Source organism: Pelodiscus sinensis, chromosome 6 (assembly GCF_049634645.1).
Source record: "Pelodiscus sinensis isolate JC-2024 chromosome 6, ASM4963464v1, whole genome shotgun sequence".
Taxonomy (NCBI): Eukaryota; Metazoa; Chordata; order Testudines; family Trionychidae; genus Pelodiscus; species Pelodiscus sinensis.
In genome coordinates this window covers 86,659,047-86,683,501 of record NC_134716.1, presented here as the reverse complement: position 1 = coordinate 86,683,501, position 24,455 = coordinate 86,659,047, and the positions used below count along the sequence as shown (strand labels likewise).

Genomic DNA, 24,455 nt, shown 5'->3' with positions numbered 1-24,455 from the left:
TGTGCAGGGTCTGTGCCGTACATGCTATCATGAGCATACTCCTTCCCTTAGATTGATATTTTATCTGCTTACAATGACAAAAAACATCATTACTGATTTAGCCTCCGTAACTACTGAACAGCCAACAAATCTCTGAGGTGCAAAACTGAAGTCTATTCCTTCCTGTGCATCTTCAACAGAATTGCATTCCAAGTTCCTTTCAGTTATACCTATGAAACTCACAGTGGGGCTGCTTAGGCGTCTCTTAAGAAGTAATTTTAAGGAAAGAAAGACAACTCTTTTCAACTCAGATTGAAATCTGCAGAGCTAGCTGGAGAAATATCTACTCCTTTTATTTGGAAGCTGACATCTGATACGGAGTCAGACACAATATACACAAAATCACAAATGTGTTATTTCTGCAATGCAATTGTCCAACCACAGAGTTTGAACCATTTAGCAGCAAAAATTTCTCATACACTTCATACTACCAGTTTATATGCTTAATATCTGGAAAGGGGGACCAAGAACAGGACCAAAAAAGATCTGGTTCTGAAAGACTGCATAGGTGACATTCTTGTGTCAGAACTGTCTAAAGGCTGTGTAATCTTGAAGAATTTATATTGCCAAACAATACAGAGATGGGGAAAACAAAAACCTGTTACTCATTCCCTCTCCTTAACAAAAAAAGGATTCTTAATCATAATAAATGTCACAGTTTTCTCCAGTCTAGTTTTAAAAGGACAAGCAATGGGTTTTCCACTGCTTTCTTGCAGAAACTACTCCATAGCTAAATACACATATCCGAGTATATTCCCTTTCAAAGTTTCCTTCCCAATTATTTTAACTGTGCCTTATGTACCACAATAAATAATTTTCCATTCTTAATATGTTTACATCCTACATGTTTTGCTCTTTTAATCTACCCTCAATGTTTCCAGTCACCTGATCATTTGTATTCCTTCATTAATTCTTTTTGAGTTCTGTTGTGTGCCATCTGTCAACATCACCCCAATATATTATTTACCTCTCATTTCCTACTTCTTTTCTAGCATGTTAAAGAGAAAAAGATGCATGACCACCCCGGTCATCTCTTCTGACATCTTTACACTGCATAACAAAACATTCACTTGCACAGAGACCAAGGCAGAGAAGAAAGACGACTAAATATAGAAGCATTAGCAGGGGATCTCAGCAGCAGAAGTGTAACTTCTAACCAGCAAAGATGAGGCAAACACCAGTATCTATTCTTGGCCCACACACAGACCTCCTGCTTAAAGCAGGAAAAAAGACAGACACTAATGTCTACATTAGAAATGCTACAAAGGCAAAACTGCACCTGAGCTGCTGTAGCGTTACAGTGTCGGAAGAGGTTCTTCCACTACTGCAGTAAATCCACCTCTTTGAAAAGCAGTACAGTGGGCTTAGGTTAGCTTAATTATATTGCACAGGACATGAAATTTTTTACAGCCCTGAACAATGTAGTTAAGCCAACCTAACTTTAGTGTAAACCAGCTCTAAATAATAAATGGGGGCTCAATGCCATCACAAGTATTCCATGGTCTTAAGACAAAGTATGCATCTCAGAAGGGTAGTATCTTTAAAGTTATTATTATAAACACAACACGACTTCATATGTAATGCGGTATTAGCCCTATCAGTAAATCTTGAAACAAAAATATCCTTGCTTAAAAGTATGCACGCTTCCAAAATGAGTTATTGTAGAGAAATAACCATGACTCCAAAATTAAAGTTGCAGTTAGGGTTTCTGTTTAAAGTCCAAATTTATCTAAAATACAGATATGGAGAGTCGGATCATCCTGAACACTAATATGCAATTTCAGGACTCAGAGTAAAACAACATTATAGCTATCAGGACAATAGGTGCCTGAGATTTGTGCTGAGGCAGGGGTAAGTGTGGAGATGAATGTGTAATATATCACTGGATGCTCCCAATAAGATCTCATGTCCAGAACCAAGAATTTCAAAACCTAAATGAAAGAAGTTTGTTATTGACCCCACTGGGTGATAAACAAAGAAAAGGAAAGAAAAGCTGTAGCTGTGAAGCCCAGAATAGTGTACACATTTTGGAGAAAGCTGGGATGCCTGATACTATTGACCCTTGTCTTCATGTCTTCCTCCTAATTAAGCTTAGATCCCTCCTCCATAGCATCATACTGGAGAGAGTGGGCAAGTCAGCTAATATGCAGGAAGTCCTAGCCCCTAGTTCCAAAGCATACTGGTTTTCTATTCACAAGATAGTCAGTCTCAAGCCCTCGGGATTCTCAGCCCTATGCATACAGGATCTCAAACATTTCCTATTCTCTATAGCTGATTATATACATATCATGGGTTCACTGTTAAATCAATACAAGTCTGTAGCTAAGTTTGCTTTAATTAAACTCATCATCCCTTGAACACAGCATCTATAGAAAGCTATGCTGTTGCTTAACAGGACAATATATAAAGCATTGCAACAGCCTTCATCATTGAAATATAGGATTGAAAAAAGAGAATTTTTAAAAAATTCAAGTCGATACAAATGTAGTGCTTCATTATGATAATGAATAGGGTAAGCACTCAAGAAAGAAAGAATAAATGCAAAATGAACTGTGAAATAAAATCAGTTTAGTTATTTTAATGTAAGTTTGTGTGCAGACCAGCAAGGTGTACTTGCTGAGAACAAAGTATTTAAATGCAGATTGAAAAGGGACCACTGAAAATATTTAAAAATAACTATGATAGTAACTGCTCCTTAATTCATGTATACAAGATGGGGGAGGGGAGGAACGAAGTATGAGAGTTATGAAGGATATTTAAAATTTATATTTTTCCTTTGGCCACTTCACTGCTTTTTAGAAAAATAATGAAGAGTCCTACAGACTGAGCACTCAAGAGAACATCGTATATATTAAAGTATAAAAATCTTTACCCATTTGCAATTTTTTGCTATAGCACTTGTTTTTTGTATTAGGATTTAATGCTGTATTAATCAGAGTACAATTTTAGATGTGATAGGACCAACGTGATAAGAATTTTCTTGATAACTGAAGCCCAAACAACACAATATGTCATCCATTCCCTACAAATATCACTTGTTTAGAAGTAGTTATCTACATTTTAAAAAATGTTGTTCCTAATTATTAGCTTCCTAAAGGTAGTCTTTTGTCATCAGTTTATGCTCTGGAAGCAGCAAGTGGGTTAATTTAACTTGCCTCTTCCAATAATTAATAAAAAAGTAATTCTAGTTAGTATATCAAACTAAGCCGAGTAAAGTTCTACTTAAAGATGAACACATTTCAAAATGCATAATGTGCGTTAAAAACATTCAAAACCAGATTGGCATTACCTGAAGGCTCCATAAAGTGGTCTGTACCAGCAGACAAATGAACAAGGAGTAAAAAGCAAGAACCAGAGGATACTCAATCCAAAATCAACCCCTCGTCTGGGATCAACACAAAACCAGGCCAAACATCCAAAGATATTTAGAAACAGTGTCACTGCATGGACTGTAGAACAAAAAAATAATTTGTATTAACCTGAGTTTATGCAACAAATGTTTTAATTGTTGAAATATTACCTAAATAAGTGTAAAAACTTTAAACAAAATACATCCACATCACTCTTAACATTTTCTGTCTCCAACAGACTAGTCTGCTAGTATCATACACCTGTCTGAAGTAATGATAAAGTTCCCAGGGAAGGTAAGTACTTAGAAAGTAAATTAAAAGATTTTAGAAAACATAATATATATGTAGTATAGAGGGGGATCAAGATTTAATGGTATAATAAGTATTAATCTGAAGCACTGTACATTAGATTTACAGCATCAAAGAGTTAAATAGATAATGTTCTCTCAGCTGCAGTTGCTGACACTTATGCTACAGTAAATGCATGATACAGATCTTGGCAAACACCTTCTTATAACACTGTTGAATTATTTTCTCTGACAGTCAGACCAGTAAATATGTACAAGAACATGATGCTACCTTATCATTAAATATACAGAAGGCCTACACTGTTCAAGTTTTTAAAGTGTCTTACAAAATATAGAAATTAGTCTCTGCTTAGCAAGTGAAATTTTGTAATTTGAAAATGAAAGATTATGAACTATAAATCCTTTTAAGGCAAATGTTATGCTCTCTCAAATGAAATAAAGTAATATGATCCTAACACAAAAATATTTCACGCTGAAAGAAAACTTTGAGAACTCTATAAAAGCATAAAAAATTACATTGTGTTCTAATACATCTTAGAACAACCAGAAATATCTTTCACCACTACTAATACTCAGAACTATAGTTCTCAGTCTCCTATTTTAGTTAGTACATTGCAATGGCATACTAAGTAAAAGATATTGAAACAGCTATTAGAGGTTAATTTTTTCTAAGATTTGCTAAAGAACTTAAACCAACATTATAATCCAGGAATTAATGGAAATATACTTAGTTTCTTCAGGGAAGAGAAGACACAATAGAAGGAAGAGACACTTCAACTCTTACTCTTGAGGCTGTCTGACTACAAGAACACTACAATCACTGTTATCAGCCTTTAAAGGATAGATGAAAACATGTGCATGCCTCTTGTCAGCACTCCCCAGTGGCCAAATCAGGAACAATTTTGCCACCACAAAGGACACTGGCTTTGGAGACACATGTCAAGTGCAGTAATTATGACTGCTACAAAGTATGAGATGGGAGAGAGAAGCCAAGCAACAGGATGAGATTAAAGAGTGACCTGCACTCCTTTCCAGTACTCGTCCCCCCTTCCCCGATGGATATATTTAAAAAAATATACATACACTTTGTGAGCTCTCAGCTGCTAACTCAAGGAAGAGGGCAATTAGGGTATATCTAGACTACATCCTTTTTTCAAGAAAGGGATGTTAATTAGACACATCGATACTGCAAATGAAGTGGGGATTTAAATATCCCATTCTTCATTTGCATAATGGTGGCCACCACTTTTTTCGAAACAGGGCTTTTCGAAAAAAATGGCAGTTTAGATGGGGCATTTTCAACAGAAATGCCCCATTTTGAAACTCCTCAAAAAATGAGATTTACAGGATCTTTCAAAAAAGGGTTTTATTTTCGAAAGATTCCTGTCTCAACTGTCAGGTTTTTTTCCCCAAAAGTCCTGGTTCAGAAAAAAGCGGTGGCCGCCATTATGCAAATGAAGCACTGGAAATTCAAATCCCAGCTTCATTTGCAGTATTGACGTGCCTAATTTACAATTCTTGAAAAAGGGAAAGTTATCAAAGTTTTATTCCCCACTATAATGTTTTAGAGTTCTTGTTAAACTGGCATTAACAAAAACAAAGCTTTAACCAGTCTCATTCAGACTTCACTTTTTCATTATCAACGGTATGTGAGCAACCTACTAGCTCTTTAGTTAACCATTTTCCCAGGAAAAGCGAGAGCAGATAGTTTTGTGTTTTACATTAGAAATTCAGGGCTGTGGAGAATGCTTTTGCTTTGTAAACTGGCGAGACCAAACATATGCAACACTGAGAAGCAAAACAAAAGTTTGACTTTGTAAGAGTTTTATGTTTATAAAATTTAAGACCAAAAAAACTGTGTGCATTTCTCAATTTAAAAAACAAAACAAAACATGTTTTACATTTATGCCTATTCTTTGTCATTTTTAAGGAGAGGTTTTTCGGTGGAGATGTATTTTCAAAAACACATCACGAGGCTCCAAAAAAGGGTACAGCTCCAAATCACCAGCAAGTCTTCCTCTGTGGTGGGTGTTAAGAATGAGAACAGTTAACTGGTTAAGTGTTGAGTTCTAGAGCAGCCTCCGCCCACCACAGATGGGGCTGCATGAGTCCTGCGGGCGGTCTGCGGGCAGAGGCACCCCCGCCTGGCCAGAGTAGCCCCAGTCCACAACAGGCAGAGCCACATGATGGGGGAAGGATGGGCACTCCCACACCAGCAAGACTGTAGCAGCCCCTCTCCTCTGCTGGCTAGCAAAGGGGCCAAAAGCAATAGATTTTTTATAAATTTTACACTTTTGGTTAGCAGAGCTAAATGTTTCGCCACTGTAGTCAAAGATATTTCACTTGACAGATGGAATGTTCCAAGTCAATGCAAAATGGTCTTCCTGAATTTGAAAAGTTTCACTACCTCTTCTGATGCTCACAACAGAAACATACTGATGCTGACAATAAAATGGCCTGTTTCACTGCAGCTATTTAGAACCTTGCCAACAGTGAAACCACAGTAATAATGTCAATTTCACTCTGCTCTGCAGACTAGAGTCACCTAAACATAGGAGCAGTTATTGCCATTGATGCCTCACCCTTCTCCTTTTCAGTCTCTCTCTGGTAGGTAAAATAAGGTCATTGGTAAATTTAAGTTCTGGATAATGATTTTTAATATCTTTCTCCCTATTTACCCCTTCAAAGCCTGGAAAGTTACTGAAAGATCACCACCACCTTCCAAAACAACATAACCTAAACCAAATGGGAAAAAAGCCACTCCTATTCCTCACTGAGTGTCTACAGTGGAAGTTGTATCAATATAACTACTGCAGTTTAAATTCGGTTTAGTTTATACTGCTATAACTTTTCTGTGCGTTTCTTACTGATCTTAGTCTTAACTATTGTAATCAAGCTATCTATTTATTTAAGAATGCATCTGTCTCTGAGTCCATCTGTGTGTCTCTGAGTCCATTTGTTCAAGAACTCCTCCTAAACAGTAAGAGCTAGGGCCACTAAATTTGGTATGAAGTTTCCTCTTATCCCGACTGAAAGCAAGGTCAGCGTGTGGTTGTGCTAGGAAAACAGAAAGCACCGGGAATAGGACTCTTTTTCCAGAACATGGAAAGGAAGAGGGAGGCGATATTCTTGACCACTGGGGGCAACTGCACCAGTGAGACACTGGCCAGATGTGACAAGGACTCCGGGAAGTATGGCCAAGCTCTGGACAGGCTGCGGGGAGAAATGGTGAGGTGGACTGCTGGAGGCTGAGGACAGCCCCTGGAGCCTTTTCCTGCCCCCATGGAGAGCCTAAAGGGGGCCCCACTGGAAGCCAGGGGCAGCCCCTGGAGCCCTGCCACCCAGGGATAGCCTATAGTTCATAGGAAGGGGATGCTGAAGGCAGCCTTGCCCCCCCCCCCCACAGGCTGCAGGGGGGGCAAGGAAGATGCCAGGGCCAATCCTCTGAGGCTCCCCCCTAGATCAGCTGCAGAAGGGGGGGGGGCAGTTGGAGGCTGGGGCCAACCTGTGGGCCCTCTACCCTCCCTGAACCAGCTGCAGGGGCCAAGCCCTATCCTGACTCCTGCTCTCCCACAGTCCCCTGTACTGAGCCCCTCCTTAATGAACCAAGCAACACTGAGTAAATTTGCTACTTAATATCTTACAGCCTTGTTAGGCCCAAGCTACCTCACAAACACTGAGGCCTGTTGATAGGAAAATTTGAACTTGCTGCCTGTGCTACATCAACTTTGTGGATAAACAGATGGTTTCATTTTTCAGAAGTACCATTCTGGGACCTCTGATGAAAAGAAATTTTATCTACAGCAGTTTTTTTTCAAATAACCTCTGCTTGAGCAAACTAAAAATTGATCATGATTATTCCAGAGAAAGAAGAACCTCTCTCCCCGCTCAGGCCCACAGGACAGTGTATATCTGTTATTATGAGTACATATAATGTTCACTGTAGCTCATTTCTGAAATCACTCCTTAAAATAAGAACATCTCACTTACACCAAAATTCTAATGTTTCATTTTTAAATGCATTTAAATTTATCTTGTAATTTTAAACAGAGACCATCCCCCCCCCCCCCCCCAAACTACTGGTTCTATGCAGAGGCATAAAATGCCCTTGAAAATGAAGGCAGAAATGACTATCTGCTACCTAACTCTCCAAGTGGCAAGGTCCATGAGGGATCTCATAAGAAAATGTGGGGTTGAATTTTTCAGATCTTCTAGAGAGATTTGTTTCCAAGAATTATTGGTCTTGTGTCCTCTTTTCCTATTCTACAACAGTGGATTAGGGAAGAGACAGTGAATGCAGCAAACAATAACCCATAAGAGGAGAAGCTACTTTACTCTGCCACTAGCAGGAAGCTGAAAAATATATCATCCCAACTGATAGCAATATGTAGAAAAAGCAGCGAGCCTACCTCATTACCACCCTAGAAATGAAGGCTTCACTGTCTATGGACAAGCTTAGGTCAAAGCTAAGGAAACCTTATTCACACCATGTAAAAACACAGCCTCGGAATCACATAGCTGTAACTTTTATCCCCAGTTCTGCTCTTTGAAACTCTTCAGAATAAGACTGAGGAACGCAATATCCAACAAATGAAGCCTCTTGTCATGGGACAGAATGGATTTATTCTGAGAGAATAATGGATTGTACTTCAGGTAGAATTCAGTATTCACTTTGTAAATTAATCCTGGAAACACTGAAAAACCGCCTTTGCACAAACATTTGCAGCTCTGGCCGACATAACAAATGTTTATGCTCACCCACTTTCCTGGTTGAGGTCACTACAAGAAGGAAAGCCCTCTTAATAAAGCAAGTAAACCTGAATGTGTGTTCTGAATCTGAAACTACAAGATGAAGTGCTGGTCTATGAAGCTCTTCTTGAATCCTGTTAGGAAGAAGTCGGAAACATCCTGGAGCTAAGCAAAAGAGGGCAACACCACTCCTTATGTGACATCAGATGATGAAAATCATGCATAATATACAATGCTTGCCAGATACATGTAACCTCAGCAAATAAACCATCCTTGAAGATATGGTGCTGTTCAATTCACATGCAGCCAGCCACAGAAGAAGGTAGTTGAAAAGCACAAATCTTTGAGACTATTTGCTGACCCTCTGAAATGACCACAGATATTGGAGGAGTAGGAAAAAAACAGAGAGAAGGGCTTACTAGTAAGTTGATAAGACCTGCAAACCAGCAATAGAAGGGCCACCACTGAGCCAGCAAAAGTAAAGTTTGTTCTATCTGCCATTCCTCAAACTCCTAGATAAAAAAGGGAAGCAGCATCCTAATTTTCCCACTCCAACCTTATACAAAATAGGGATGTAAAAGATGTATAAAAATAGTAACTGTGCAAGTGATCAAAATTCTATCAGTACACAGTTAAATATTTTCCTCAATAATGTGGGGAAAGAAAGGGGGCTGGAAGATTGCCCCCCCGCACCCAGCAGCTGATACCGCACTGTAGGCTCTACCAGCAGACCCCTCTCCCTGGGTCCCAACTGACTCTGCTCCACAGGCCTGCTGCCAGCAGGTCCCACCCATGTGAAGTCTCGGCTGCCAACCCCTCTCTCAGGAGCCTAGTGGAATTTAAGTATCAGCTCATCAGTTAGCTGATTAAACTCTGCCCTCCTTTTATCGTGTTTTACATTAGGGATGTTACAGAAATAGAACTTCCAAGAAACAAACATGGAAGTTTGGCAAACACAATCAAGATAATCCATGCAAAGGAGCGTGCCTCAGAATCTGGTAAAAATCTTTGAAAACTAAGATCTAGTCTCCCTTTCCCCAAACCCAGTTTGTGACTATGCCAATCTTTTCAGGATGTTATTGTGACCCACCTGATAGGCTTCTGCCCAAATTCTCAGGAATGGAGGAGCACAGAGAAAATTCCGCTAGTGGTTGACAGAAGCCACCACATTTCAATTGTTGCAACTTAAGGACATAGAAATTGAGGAAAAGAAAAGCCCTCTAGTATAGCAAGGCACGACCTATCAGATGAACATTAAAAGAGTCCATTAAATAGACAAGGAGGATTGCAAAGGCCAGTGATACATTCATGCCCATAGAATTAAATCCACACAGGGTGTTAAGAGTCCTAGCATCTTTAGACTGCTCTTTACATGGAACAGGTACCAACAGACAGGGACTGAAGCTAAGAAAGCATCTGCACATAGGTATTCAGGATCACACCCATGTATGAAAGTTTCTTGAAAAGAATAATGTAGGAATAGGCCCAGTTTAATTCGGGAAACCAGTTAAGACAGATACCCGAGGACCCTGTCCCGGATAGTAGCAGGGTCCCTGAATGAAGATGCTATTGAGAAACCAATAGAGAGGTTGGCAGCCAAGTCAATTAAGATTTTTGAAAAACAGCTTGTCACTGAGGAAAGAGCAAAGATCAAGGTGTTAAACTGAAAGAAGCTGTTACCCAGGGTAATATGCAGACAATGATGTGGAAAGGGGTATCTCTAAAATTTATCAAACAGAAACAGACACCTGAAAACAGAAACTGAAAGACTATTCTGGTCTAAGAGGAGGCTAGGCAGCTGCCAAGGAGGTGAATTTATCAGAATTGTGGGTGACTGCCATCATGTCCAGGGACCCTGTCAAGGCAGATTAGTTTCTGAATAGCTGGGTAAGTTGTGGAACAGCATTGCAAGCTGAAGCAGGATGACAAATACCAGAAAGGCAGCCCAAGTACCCTCAGGTACCACCAGAGGGGAAGCACAGTCACTCATGGAGACCAGACCACCTAGGCATCCTCCTAAGCAGTACATATCACACAGTCACAGCCACCCTTGAGAGCCACCACATGAGATGGGTAGCACTGAGACCTCAGGTTTCTACATATTTTCCCTGTCCTTAAGCAGATTACTCAAGTTCCCAGCTTTTGGCCTTACTCTTTTCTCTCCTTCCTTTTTCTCCATTCTTCCACTGTATGCCAGCAAGATCAAGAAAGAAATGAGAGGCCAAACTCAAGAAAAACACAAGAGAGTCACTCTAGAGTTTCCCTCTTCTAAGGTGAGAAGAGAAAAGGTATGGCTGAAATTAACATAATTGGGGCAGACCTTCAAAACTCTGTCTCCTTGCTTCCAGTTGTTGACATTATAATGCTCTCTGTTCCTTAATCCACTGTTGTAAATTGGAAGGAGAAAGAGAGAGAGAGAGAGAAATTCAGCATTATTATAATTCCAGTTTTGTTTTCCCCAACCTTCCTAGGCTTGAAGTTTGACATTTTTGGAAATGAATTCAATCAATTGCTGGAATTAGAAACTAATGTTGATGCCATTCAAAATGCTGAATTCCAAGCTTTCAGAATGGATATTAACCCTGAATTATATTTATTGGAGTGACTAGTTTTGTATTTTACAAGTTTTTTAAAAGAACTGTGATCCACTAATGAATATAATAAACTGTGAACAACAAATTGGAGTCATTTTCATGGTTAAGTACTGAAAGCTGACTACTCATAATTCATACATGAAGTTCAATTTAAAAAAGGAAGAAAAAAAAAGATTACCAAGTACATAAGTAAAAACTGTTCAGATTTGTTCAACCTGGAACCTTATTGAAAAAGTGAGAAAAGCCTGAAAGCCCCCATCTGTCTCTAACAAGGAGAATGCCAGTACATTAATACTAGAATTGTAGAATCATAGAATCGGAAGGGACCTCAAGAGGTCATCGAGTCCAGTACCCTGGCATCACGGCAGCACCAAGCTCGGTCTAGAATGATCATCCCTGACAGGTGTCTGTCTAGACCGTGCTTGGTCCTGCTATGAGATCAGCATACTGTATCCAAGTCAACATACCGTATCCAAGTTGCCACCAGCAACTAGAAAAGATGACATTGATCACAGCACAAAGTATGCTAATCTTGTATTACATTTTCCCACTGGTTATTGGCAAGCTGCTATGCTCAAGACACGGCAGTGTATTTTGAAAGAGCGCAGACTAAACAGTCTGCAGAGACTTGGCTTTGAAAACCTCTGGTATAGACAGGATAGTTTACTGTGTACTATTTATCTTTTTAATGCAACTAAATTAATATTTAATTGTAGGCAGCATTTAATTGTAGGCAAATTATTGCACACGTATAATGTGAACAATCACAAGGCTATAAATTCTAAATGAGGCTGAGTGGCTAGACCATTAAACTAGGTTTTAGGAGACCTGAGATCTATTCCTGCTCTGCCACTGGCCTACTGGTTGACCTTGGGCAAGCCACCAGATCTCCCTGCAACTCAGTTTCCCTATACGCAAAATGGGGATAACAACACTACTTTTTATCTACCGGAATCTATTGATAAAAAACACAACAAAGAGCTAGGTGTTACTATATTTAATTTGAAATTTTAGGGAAACCTTTTTTAAACTTACACTTACATATAAAAACAGCAAAAAGAACATTGTTAAGGCAATCAACACTTAGATTAGTTTGAAGAGGACAGGCATGTTTAAAAGGGGAAAATACGACATACTAAAACAGCTCTACACACAAGTTATTTCTAGGGTAATATTTCCATAAATAATATCTCATCATTGAAAAACTGAAATAAAAGTTGAGAAAGATTCCTGTGTTAGTTTTCTATAGCAATTTTCACCATATATCTATTTTCATGGAAAGATTGTTTTTAAATGAGGAATCCTGTTTTAAAATATTACAAAATTTTTAAGAAAATATATCTATATTTATTGAAAGTGTCTAAACCACAAAGTATTTCATTTCAACATCTAACTTTACATCTGTATTAAAAAAAACCTTGAAAAGTAAATGTTGACTAGATCAAAATAAAATATACAGACTATTAGGATTCAGCAGCTTTTACTTACACATCCACAAGTAGTACATAATCTTTACTGTCTTCTGGAATTCTACTGGAATGTCTACAGAAAAATCCTGGTAGAAACAAGGACCCACTGGAAAATTCCCAGGCAGAGGAGGCCAATTATTTTTCCTGCCTGCAAGTCAAAAAACCCCACAGTTTAAAATACAATGTTATTATTTTCTTTTCTCTGCATATTAGATATGTATCTATTACATCTGAATTTTGTTCAAGTTGTCTTACACATAGGATTGCTGCAGACATATTGATAAATTGACTTAATTGTCATCTTCGTAGAGAGGATTGTTAACAGAGCTAAGTGATAAAAGATTGCAGCTGGACCAGAGAAAGAGCAGTGTCATTACTGGTCTGTTCAAAACAAGAAAACAGAGACGTTTCCCAACTACTTCAGGTAAAAGTAGCAGGAGCAAGAACAGAAGCCTTTACAACTCCCTGAACATACAACTTAAGTGTACATCCCCCTTCCTGCGGTCCATACCCAGCAGGGTCCTATAGAAAGCTGGCAAACTAAGAGCGTCCTCCACGCTCATAGTATCAGATTGACTCAGATGGCTGGATATGATATACTGTCTTTCAGATTCCCACTAATTCTAGGTCTGTAAACAAAAGGCTTAGTACTTCATGTGCACCTAGCATAATTTGTGGTCTTAATTTTGCTGAGTAAACCATGGTGGATGAAAATCAATTTGTTTTTATTTTAAAATACTTTAAAAAATTTAAAACATTTTTATTTCAATTGCATATGTTTCCCTTTCAAATTTAACTATTATTAGAAATTATGATAGTGACAACAAGTTGGATAGGCTATTAAAACATAAATAAATATACAAGCAATACATGTTTTTGTCAAAGTTTTAGAGACAGCAAAACCACTGAACTGGAAGAAATCACCTATGAGCTAAGCACCTAAATCTAACTTATGATGAGTTAAACCAGCTTTTGACAGTGGAGCCCCTTCTATAGGTGAAAAGAAAATACTTTCTTCTTTTCAGAAAACTCAACTAGTTCTATCAAATGACTAATTTATTCAAACTGGAAGTTTAAAAAGTAGGAAAACGTGTTTTTCCCTTTTCAATCTACGAATAAAAATGAGGCTCGAGAAGATAAGAGCTACTTGTTTTAACATCTTAAATGACATCGCAATTCAATTCTTCTTACTTATGAATCCAAAATATTTCAGGTAGTATTATTTAACCGTTAGTATCAATTTTAAAACAGTGTTTTTGTGGATTTTTAATTCAATTCAAATTTCTATCCAAATGCCGCTTGAGAAGAACATCACAAGTAAAACATTAGTCAAGTAGTAAACATGAAATGGAACAGTCACCATTTTCTACCACAATAAAAATATAAAAATTGAGAATTAATAAGTGTATGTTAAGCTTAACGTAACTGCTTAAATAAATGTGTTTAAAATAAATAGTGGTACTTTTCCTAAGCAGGAAGATATGCCATAAGCTTAGTTTAGAGCTGTGGTGTCCCACATGATAGCCATTACCCACATATGAACATTTGGCCAGTTGAGTGTGGCTAGTTAGCTATAGCAGTAGCCACTAGGGATGTAAGTGACTGGTGGATTACCCAATAAGCAAATGCTTATCGGGTAGTCAAGTAGGAACTCAACTAGTTACTTATTCTCCCCCTCCACCCTCCATCCAGCCCCTTGCTGCCTCTATCAGAGAGAGGAAGCAAGGAGGGGGAGCACGAGCCTGTGCTGGGGGGAGCCAGCTTAAAGATCTTTCCCCCCCAGCACCGTCTCCACGGGGAGCATGAGAGGCAGGGGGCAGCAGAGACATGGCATGAGCTGGAACTGAAACAGTCCCACTCCTGCTGCTGCTCCTCTCCCTTTCAAATATACAGGTGGCTCCTGTACATTTCAAAGGAAGAGGCACAGAGGGGAAACCTGTGCTAGCAGGGACTGCATGGCTCCCCACTGCCTCTCTCTCCCTTTGAAATATACAAGAGCCACGGGCAGCGCCTGCACATTTCTGTGGGAGAGATGCAGTGCGAAATTCCATCAACTACTCAATTAGCTGATCAATCAAAATTTAACATCCCTAGTAGCCACTATAATGTCTACTGCTTCAGAATTAATTGGACACCACTTATTTAGAGGCTACAGTTAGTTGCAAATTAACATATGTTAATGGTCATATCGAACAGTATCAATCTCTCTTTAGGAAAATAACTATAACATGCAGAACAAGATTAAAATCAATGCCACTGAGCAAAGATTCATATTAGCTGATTTAAATAATGATTAAAACCAATCTACCTGCTTTTAAGTGTGCAAGCCTGAAGACAATGGGCTTATCAAATAAAGTCATCTCTATTGTGGCACAGTCAAGAAAGCAATACACAAAGTCCTACCAGTCACTTGTATGACAAAGTGAGGCTACTGCTGATCAAACACATGGCACAAGTCATCCTAAATTTCTTGCAAGATGGTCTAGTCATTGACTAGAACAGTGATTCTTGCATGCATCCACCAGCTCATTTCTTTGTGGCCTTGAAAGCCTCCAAAGCATAGGTGGAGAGGTATGGAGGAAAGGCAGTGGGCTCTTCTGGTAGCTTCCAGATGTTGCTCCTGAACAGCTGTTACCAAAGGCCAAAGATGCACTGTGTTTGTGCTGGCACTTCCAGCAGGGATCAGTACCTTGAACTGCACAGCCTTCCCAGAGGCTGCAAGCAGCACCTCTTGAGGCATGTGAGGCCAATATGCACAGTGTTGGAAAGTGTTTTTAATCACTGGAGGCGACTGGTATTCAGTCACTGGGATGACTCACTGAGCAGTTGCCCTCCACCCACCATACCAGGGCATAGGGAGCGTGGGACTCTGCAGGTGTCCTGGGAGTTTCAATCCTCCTTCTCCTAGGCAGATTCTTGCTGAATGGCAGTGGAAAGCAAGGACAGAGAAAGGTGTTGGGATTCCCCCTCTTTGGGCTGCACTCGATGTTTATGGTGGCTATAGCTGTAGCAGCAGCTTAAAGGCTCTGGGCTGTGGCCGGGCTTGGCAGCTCCCCGGCATGGTGAGGGGGCTCCTGCCCCACAACACTTCTAGCACAACAGCAGCAAAATCAGGGTAGTATTGTTGTATAGACATCCACTTTTTTAACAAAAAAGCAAAACAAAAACAAAAAAGACAAGAACATGCAAGACACCTTGTGTTTGAATCCAAAAGGAACTGAATAGGTGGTGAGTTGGCAATGGCCTATATACATTGCCACTGAGCAATGTTCCCTCTAATATTTTTCATCCACGTGCGGATTTTTTTCCATCCATGTGCAGAATAAAATTCTATATGTACTGAGACGTGAACATGTGCACCACTAATAGAAACAAAACCTAGCTCTGGGTGCACCACTAATAAGCTGGGTAGCATTCGATTTTCTCCTGAGCAGCCGCACAAGTGCACAGCTTACAGGGCATAATGCTACTGAGGCACCATTCTTGGGCGCTCCAGAGCCAATCCAACAGGTACCACTAGGGTAAAAACCCTTCTAATGATCATGTGCCACACCTATTGGAATGCCCATGAGCAATCACCTGAAGAACTGTATATTTTTATTATTGAATCTTGCAATAAAATTCTACACAGGTTATAATGATTTGGACACGGACACATTTTTCCTAATGTTAATTAAGCATTTTAGGAAAACTTGTCAGAGTAGCCACCAGCAAGAGTTGGCAGCTACATACTGAAGCCATCAACAAAAATGTACTGTGAAAACTCCCGAACTATTTCCATTAGAGTTCATGCTATAGCTGTTCTGGTGCTCAGAGGTCAATAGCATGTTACCCTAATCAGAGGAGCTGATATTTTGATATGCTGGGGTGGAAGGATTTCCCACTCCAGACCCCACCCCAACACCATCCCTTTCCCTAAAGCTGCACTCCAGCATACAGTTCTTGCCACAGGAAATTCAGTCATGAATTTAATTAATGCATCATTTTTTTTAAATGAGCATCATCAGCATGGAAGCATGTCTTCTGGAACAGTAGTCAAAGCATGAAGGGGCATACACTTGTTTAGCATAATCCAGCATGTAAATACCTTGCAATGCTGGCTAAAAAAAGTCTCATGTAAATGCTTGTTTTCACTTTCAAGTGACATTTTAAATAAGTGGGCAGCATTATCTTATGCAAAAGTTTCAGCTGGTATTCTATTGTTTAACAGTGCAATTAAAACCGATTAATCACGATTAATTCTAATTCTGATTTAAAGAATGAAATTGCATGTGTTAACTGCAATTAAATGGACAGCTCTAGTTTGCACCTTACCATTTTTGATGGCATGCTCTTCTGCAATTAAAAATCTGCAGAAGAAACACTAATCATGATGCGGATCATACTTACTAAAAAACAAAAACTAAAAACAAGTGAACTGATAGTGAAATTTGGCAATGAGGTATGTAGGAGGATTTGGCCACCTTATCTCCCTACCTCCCAAAATCAAGCTATTGTCTGAACTTTTTTAACCCATTATTCTTACAATTAACACAAGATAATGTACTATATATTTGAGTGAATTAGTTTGTCTTCCTACCTTGCAGTTTGCTGCATTCCTCATTCTGGCTGAGGAACGCCAGGGGGAGACAGACCCAGCAACCATCTCAACCTGGAACTGCCCCAACTGGAGCTGCAGCAGCCATAGAGAGGCATCTCTCACCTGGACCCAAACTGCTGCGATGAGAGGAGGATGGACTAGCCTTCTCTCCCCAGTGATGCCTGCATACTGAACCCTTCATCCCCAGTCCCAGCCCAGAACAATGATTTAAATGAAGCATGTACATTTTCATTTTATTTTCCAAAACCCAAAAATGAATTGAGTTAAGGACCCTAGCAATGCAGAGTAAATCTTCTAGTTATAAATAATAATTTAGAAAAATAATCAGAGCAAAAAGTTATTTTCACTTTTTTCCACTTTGCATCCCTGGGCATGCCAGTAACCTAAATATTCTGGTTATCTGAAGGGGAGAGGGTGCCGAGGAAGCCATGTGGGGCCTACAGCGGAGGGGGGGCACAGAAGCCATGTGCGGGCTGGGATGTGGCCTACTGGGGGGAGGGGGGCCCACGAGCCGCCCGGGCAGGGAGACGGGGGGGGGAACACATGCGGTCTGGTGGGGGGGGGGGGCGTTAGCCGGGGGTCGGGAGCAGTCTGCTGGGGGGAGGGGAGTAGAAGAGATGCTTGCTTCTTAGAATGGAACACAACTACTTCTGCATTTGTATGGTCACAAGCACGAGATCTTTATCAAGGACTCCGGGACTATCATATTAAATAGTAATTGATGATAATCAGAACATTTCATTTGCTTGTATGGATCTCTAAAAATAGGTTAGGAAAATAGGTTAGGAAAAATATCAAAGATAGGAAAATTATTGTACAATGATAAATATTGTCAGAAAAAGAAGCTGGAAGTAGCAGTACACTGAACTATTTTTAAATACACTTTTTAAAATTCAGCTGTTTCAAGTTACTTTAAATTAAGCCCAGAATAAAAAATAGTTAATACAGTAAGGAAATGATCCAACAAAAGATTAAGTTTCACATTTGTGATACAGAAGTTCACAGACAACCTCAAAAACTGCAGATGATATTTTTAAGCAGTCTTCTGAAAGGCATAGATTTCTTTTCCTGAATGAGATCCTAAAATAGATACTTCTGATCTTTGCTGACAAACAGAAAACAGAAGTAGTTTCTCAGAGAAACTTGGAGATTTAAAACTCTGAAATTCTAATAAAAAGAATTAAGATTTTGATGCATACCACTCTGTCGATTGAGATTCTGCATTTCCCTTTCTCTGCGATCCAGTTCTGCTGCTTTTCTTTCTAGTTCTTCTTGGCGCTTAAGCAGTTCAGCCTGGGCCAATGCATGGTCCTGAGGGGAAAAAATAGCAGAAAACTAGAATATTTGTTCTTTTGCTTAAGTTCTACAATTATGTTGCATTCTCTGTCATGAATCAAGATCAGGGTGGGGAATAATTTTAGACCGAGAAGGGGCAGGGCACCACAGGTGGAAGGGGCGGGACCAGGACACATCAGTGCTTCCCTACCCCCAGAGAACCATCAGTTGTTCAGATCAACTGGCTGTTCCCTCTAGATGTCAGCACCCCTGGCGTCAGGAGATGACTTTGCACACCCCCTGCCTCCTGGTCAATCAGCACCTGGGAGTGGGGGAAGCACGGGGAGTCTCTCACTCCCTGCCCCGCCCTGCAAGGGCACTCAGTGAACAGCAGCTAGCGGTTGTCTCTAAGCACCATGTGCCTCTTGCAGGGTGTGAGGAGACTTCGTGTACTCCCCCCCACCCTAGGTCAATCAGGGCCGGGGGGTCAGGGAAGCATGCAAAGTCTCCTCCCAGTCTGCCCGCGTCCTGCAAAGGGTGTGTAGAGCTTAGAGTCAACCCTGGAGGTTGACTAAGTGTCGCGTGCTGCTGGTGGGGGAGGAGGCTTGGCATGCTCCCCTGTCCCTAGACCAATGGGCCTGAGGGGTGGGGGAGTGGCAGGGTGTCCGCAGGCCGGATAAACCCTGTTGTCAGGCTGGATGTGGCCCTTTCGCCCACTCCTGATCAAGATAGACCTGCGATTTTAATTAATTAATCCAACAACTTGTACTTAATTTCAGCACTTATTTCTGTAAAGCAGAGCACTGATTACAGAAAGTAATGCTACTTTATAAAATTAATGTTGGCCTAATACATTTTTCAATATGCAGTTATAACTTTTCACAATTAGTACATTTCCAAAATGTTATACACAAACCTTTGCTATTTGTGTGTAAGCAGGAGGTTCTTCTGTTGGTTTCATTATAGCTGGTTGTGTACTGGGTGCATTAGGCATTTTCACATTTCCTGGTGGAGGCTAAAAAAAGAAAGTGAAAATTATAAGACACATTTATAAACATTTTATACTAAGTCGACTAACATATTATCTAGTGTACTTATTTTAAGGACATAAAATAAAAAAAAACCTATTTGCAGTACAGGCGGAACCTCTCCAGTTGAGCACCCTCGGGGCCTGACCAGTGCCGATGCAGAGAATTTGCTGGATCATGGGAGGTCAATTTGTCTAGCAGCAGTTCCACTGCTTACTAGCCTCTTAGAAGACATTTAGGGGTAAATTAGAGCTAAATAACAGCACAGAACACAGAGCCAGGAGGGGTGGCCATGAACAAATTTCATGGGACCACAGAAAACTTGGCCTCATCCATAAGTGGACATCCAGAAAACTAAAAATCATGTATGATCACAGATGTTAATGTACCAAAGGGTGCAGGACTACAGAGGTTCAGCCTGTATTTCCAATATTTAGAAAAAAATTCCTTTTTCTATGATAAAATACAGATGGATTAAAAATCAATAATTGTTTTTATAAATTAAAAATCAGACATTTAAATCCGATTTTTAGATTTAAATTGTTTAATTTTTAAATCAATAAAATACTAAATTTCTCATATAAAAATCAGAATTACAATTAAATTTTATAAAAAAATATGCTACACCTAAGAACATAAGAACGGCCGTACTGGGTCAGACCAAAGGTCCTTCTAGCCCAGTATCCTGTCTGCCGACAGTTGCCAGCACCAGGTGCCCCAGAGAGGGTGGACCAAAGACAATGATCATGCGATTTGTCTCCTGCCATCTCTCTCCAACCTCTGACAAACAGAGGCCAAGGACACCATTTTATCCCCTGGCCTTTTATGGATCTAACCTCCATGAAATTATCTAGCTTCTCTTTCAACTCTATTATAGTCCTAGCCTTCACAGCCTCCTCTGGCAAGGAGTTCCACAGGTTGACTACACGCTGTGTGAAGAACTTTCTTTTATTACTTTTAAACCTGCTACCCTACATTTACAGTCTCATAAAAATGAATTAATGGCTCTAGTCTGTCCAGATTAACTAGAAGATCTTGCTTCTTGAAAATTCTGGGCTGTTTCTTAGCAGATTAACATGCGCAAATGCAGACACAGGCTGGATAGGATTATTTGTGTTATGGACTTATAGATGGCGGACCTGGGTCAAGCATGACAGAGTTAAGATATTGTCTAAAGACAGAGACACACTATATAAGAAAGGATGGAGGCAGAATAGACAGGAACAGTGGAGTGGAGCTGACTGAAAAGAAAAAGGGAAGATATTATTCAGCACATACACAGCTTCCTATATTCCCTTACACCAGGGCAGGCAGGACAGCCTCTGAGGGCCGGATCTGGCCTGCCAAGCCAGTGGATCCAGTCCACAGTCACCTCTCTTGTCCCCAGGCCAATCAAGATCTGGGGACTGGGGAGCACATGAAGTTTCCTCCCCTGCCAGAGACACATGGCACCAGAAGGGGCAGGGCATGAGACACTTTATGCGCTCCTCCCACCCTCAGGCGCTGATTGGCCTGGGAGTGGGGAAAGCACATGAAGTCTCCTCCCTGTGCCAGAAGGGTGTAGCATCAGAGAGAATTGCCAGATGTTTGCAATAGTCAGTGGTTCTCTCTAGCCACTGCACTCCACTGGCAGGGTAGGGACAGAGGGTGAGGGACTTAGGGCTGGGGGAGGAGGAGCCACAAAGTCTCCTCCCACTGCAGCACCTAGGAGGGAACTACAAGCTATTTTAAAACAGCTGGTGATTCTCTCTAGGTGCCAGGGGCAGGAGCAAATACTTCATGAACGGTCAATCAGGGTCTGTGAGCAAGGGAGCAGGAGAAGTCTCCTGGCCCTGCATACCTCAGTTTTCCCAAAGGAACCCCATCCTACACTTGTTTTCAATGGGGCAAGCATACTCCAAAATTAAGTGCACTCTAAGTACAATCAATCTTAGCTCCTTTGGTAACTTGGAATCATACCTGCATCAAAGTGACAGTGGGAAAGGGGAAGATGAGAGCTAGTTGTAGAAGTTTTAAGAATACTGTATATTTAGTGTTTTGAGGACTTGGCTGTTAGCGTTAATAAAACCTGAAAATTTTCAAAAAAGCTTAAGGTCAACCATCAACTGGCAACTCAGGAGACTGCTGCAATTGCAAATATGAAACATCTATTTTATATTTAAGGTTAGTTTTGTTAACATATAGGCCCTACTGTATTTGAGTGCATGATTTAGTTCTTACCATTCCTAATGTACTGCTGCTAGATCTGTAGCTTAACACAGCTAATGAGGATTATTAACTATTCTTTAAATTAATAAAAATCAAGATATCTAAAAAAAATTACACAAGTATACCCTCTTAGACAATGTAAAATTATGTACTCAGCTATAAATTAACATGTTTTAGTGAGGAGACCTGCACCCTTGTTTAAGAAATACGTGAAGTAATATCAGTGGGAAACTTGATTTAAATAACTTTTTTCTTGCTGACTTCAGTCGTGATTTAAATCAATTATTTAAATTGCCTTGAACTAAATCAATGCACCCTGATAAAATATTATCTATATAGTACATTGCTTGCCAGAGATGCAACATAGAATTTTATAAATAAACGATAAGTAACAAAATAGTAGTCTGATTCGGATATGAACTGGGGCAAGTCTAGTTTTCAGTTATAGAAAGCCCAGAAATTAGAAATGATTTATACAATAAATAGGACTAAGACTATTTAACAGTAATCTTAGGACTTATATGAGCTCAGACTTAGGACTTAAATGATTAATATACCCTCTCATTCAATTTTTCCAATCCAAAAATCATGGTTTGATATTCATCATGTCCATCAACACTTGCTTTTACAACTTATCAATTTCAGGCATTATAGCAGAAGTAGGCCACTCCAAGAATTTTGGTAAATGGCCACCAACCACTCTTTTCTATTATATTAATGGTGGAGGTGTGGGGTTTGGGATGGAGTTCTGGGTGCAGGACACATCTCCGGGCAGAAGACTGGGGTGCAAAAGAGGGAATGGAATCTGGGAGGGAATTTGAGTGTTGGACAGAATTCTGTCCTGCAGAAAGATTTGGAGTGCAGAAGGGGTGTCAGCGGCAGGCTTTGGCCCTTACCACTGTGCCAGCTGGCACAACGGGACACTCAGGAAGGCAGGCTAACTGCACACCATGCTGGCTGCTACAAGTGTTTGGATGCTGTTGGCATACCTGTATCTGCACACCTCTCCTGGGGAAGGGGACTGCAGGTCTGCATGAAGCCCGTAAGCACCACCTCCTGCAGCTGCTATTGGCCTGTTTACGACCAACAGGAACTATGAGGATAGTGCTGGGGGCAGAGGCAGCACGTAGAGACCCGCTGTGCCTCTCTCCCCAAGGAGCACAGAGGCATGCTTGCTAGCAACAGCCAGCCACTTCTGGGAGCAGCACTTCTGGGACCACAGCAGGCAACCGGCCTGTCAGCTTGAGCACCCTACTGAGCTGCAGGACTTTTAGCAGGCCAGAGGGTCAAGGGGGACCAGAGGCAAATGTTTAACAGACAGGATCTGGCTCACAGGCCGTATTTTGCTCACCCCTGCATTGTAGACACTTAAATTATCTTCATAATTAGTTTGCTTCTAACAGTTACCAAATAAGCTTTGTGGGAATGTGATATTCCTCTCTCACAATTTCCATATCCCTCCCACATCCTCTTAATCTTCTACACACCACAGAAATAGTGCCTTATATTTCCCAAATTTCTATTGAAGATAGGACTTGAACTAACACTAGGTGGGTAGGTTAAGGTCAAAAGATTACAGTTTATTCTCTTCAGCTAACAAACAGCAGTGCAACTTTCAATGCTAGAAACCTTACAGGCTCCTCTTTCTGAATATGTGTGGTATAATCCTTGTACAGTAGAACCTCAGAATTACTAACACCAGAGTTACAAACTCTCGGGTCAAAACCATACCTCATTTAGAACTGGAATTACACAGTCAGGAAGTAGCAAAGACCAAAAAATCCCCACCAAACCGAGTATAGCACTGTGTTAAACCAAACAGTCAACAACATAATCAGTGCTCCCTCTAATCTTTTACATCCACGTGTGGATTTTTGTATCAATGTGCAGAATAAATGTTTATGTACACTGAGGCATATGAGAACATGCACCACTAGAAGAAACAAAATCTAACATTTGGCACTCTTCTAAACAGAAGCACAAGCGCACAGTTTGCAGGGAACACTTGTTCTCATCTGATAATTTAACATTACATAGGATTTATGGGATCCATTAGGTATATTAAGTATCAAAGCTTGTTTGCAAGCTTTGATTAAAGATAACTTTGTAAACACTCCAAGAATAACTGACATCTTTTTTCCCCACTTTCTGCATAAATTAGCATATACTAATCAATTCTCTCTCTAGGTTACCAAAATTCCTGCACATATCTCTAAAAATACTTCACATTTACATTCAAGTGTAACTGTTCTCAACACATTCTCTTTCTGTGTCACCTCACCTAAAAATGGTGTGTGGGGCTATTGTAATTCAGTAATACTCTGTTGGCATGACAAATCATACAAATGTTTCCAAAACATACAGGAAAGAAGCCTCAAGTATGTGTGACAGGAAGGTATAATATGACCAAGACTGTTGTTTGTATTATATTAACACCTCAAAGCCAACTGAAGATCAAAACCTCATTGTGTACACAGTACCCATTCATAAGAAGCTCCCACCGCAAAGAGTTTATAATGAAATATGAAAGTCTAGACGTAGCTTCCATTTGTATTAGAGATGTAAAATCCCATTTTAAAATCAGTTAACAGATTAAAGTGGGAAGAATTGGGAGACACTCTAGCCCAGCCCACAATAGGCAGGGGCTCGTCCGGCCAGGACAGGCCAAAGCAGCCCCTGCCCATTGGGCGCCCAAGCCCACCAGAGCAGCCTGTCTGCAACGGGGCCCACAGGATTGGGGTAGCTCCCTCACGCGGTGGGCAAGGAGCTGCTCCAGCCCTCACCAGTTAACCGGAACCACTAAGCATCACGCATTAAGAGTGATGCTTACTAGTT

General features: G+C 40.4%; 1 protein-coding gene across 1 annotated transcript in view; it reads right to left on the bottom strand.

Annotated features, from left to right (window-relative positions):
* Positions 1–24,455, bottom strand: part of SCAMP1 (secretory carrier membrane protein 1) — an 87,374-nt gene that overhangs the window by 31,417 nt on the left and 31,502 nt on the right. Inside the window, exons 3-6 of the mRNA XM_006119131.4 lie at positions 19,301–19,399; positions 18,309–18,420; positions 12,529–12,657; positions 3,329–3,488 (exon numbers count right to left, since the gene is read on the bottom strand). Coding sequence (XP_006119193.3) covers positions 3,329–3,488; positions 12,529–12,657; positions 18,309–18,420; positions 19,301–19,399 — 500 coding nt within the window. The remainder of the gene's footprint in view (positions 1–3,328; positions 3,489–12,528; positions 12,658–18,308; positions 18,421–19,300; positions 19,400–24,455) is intronic.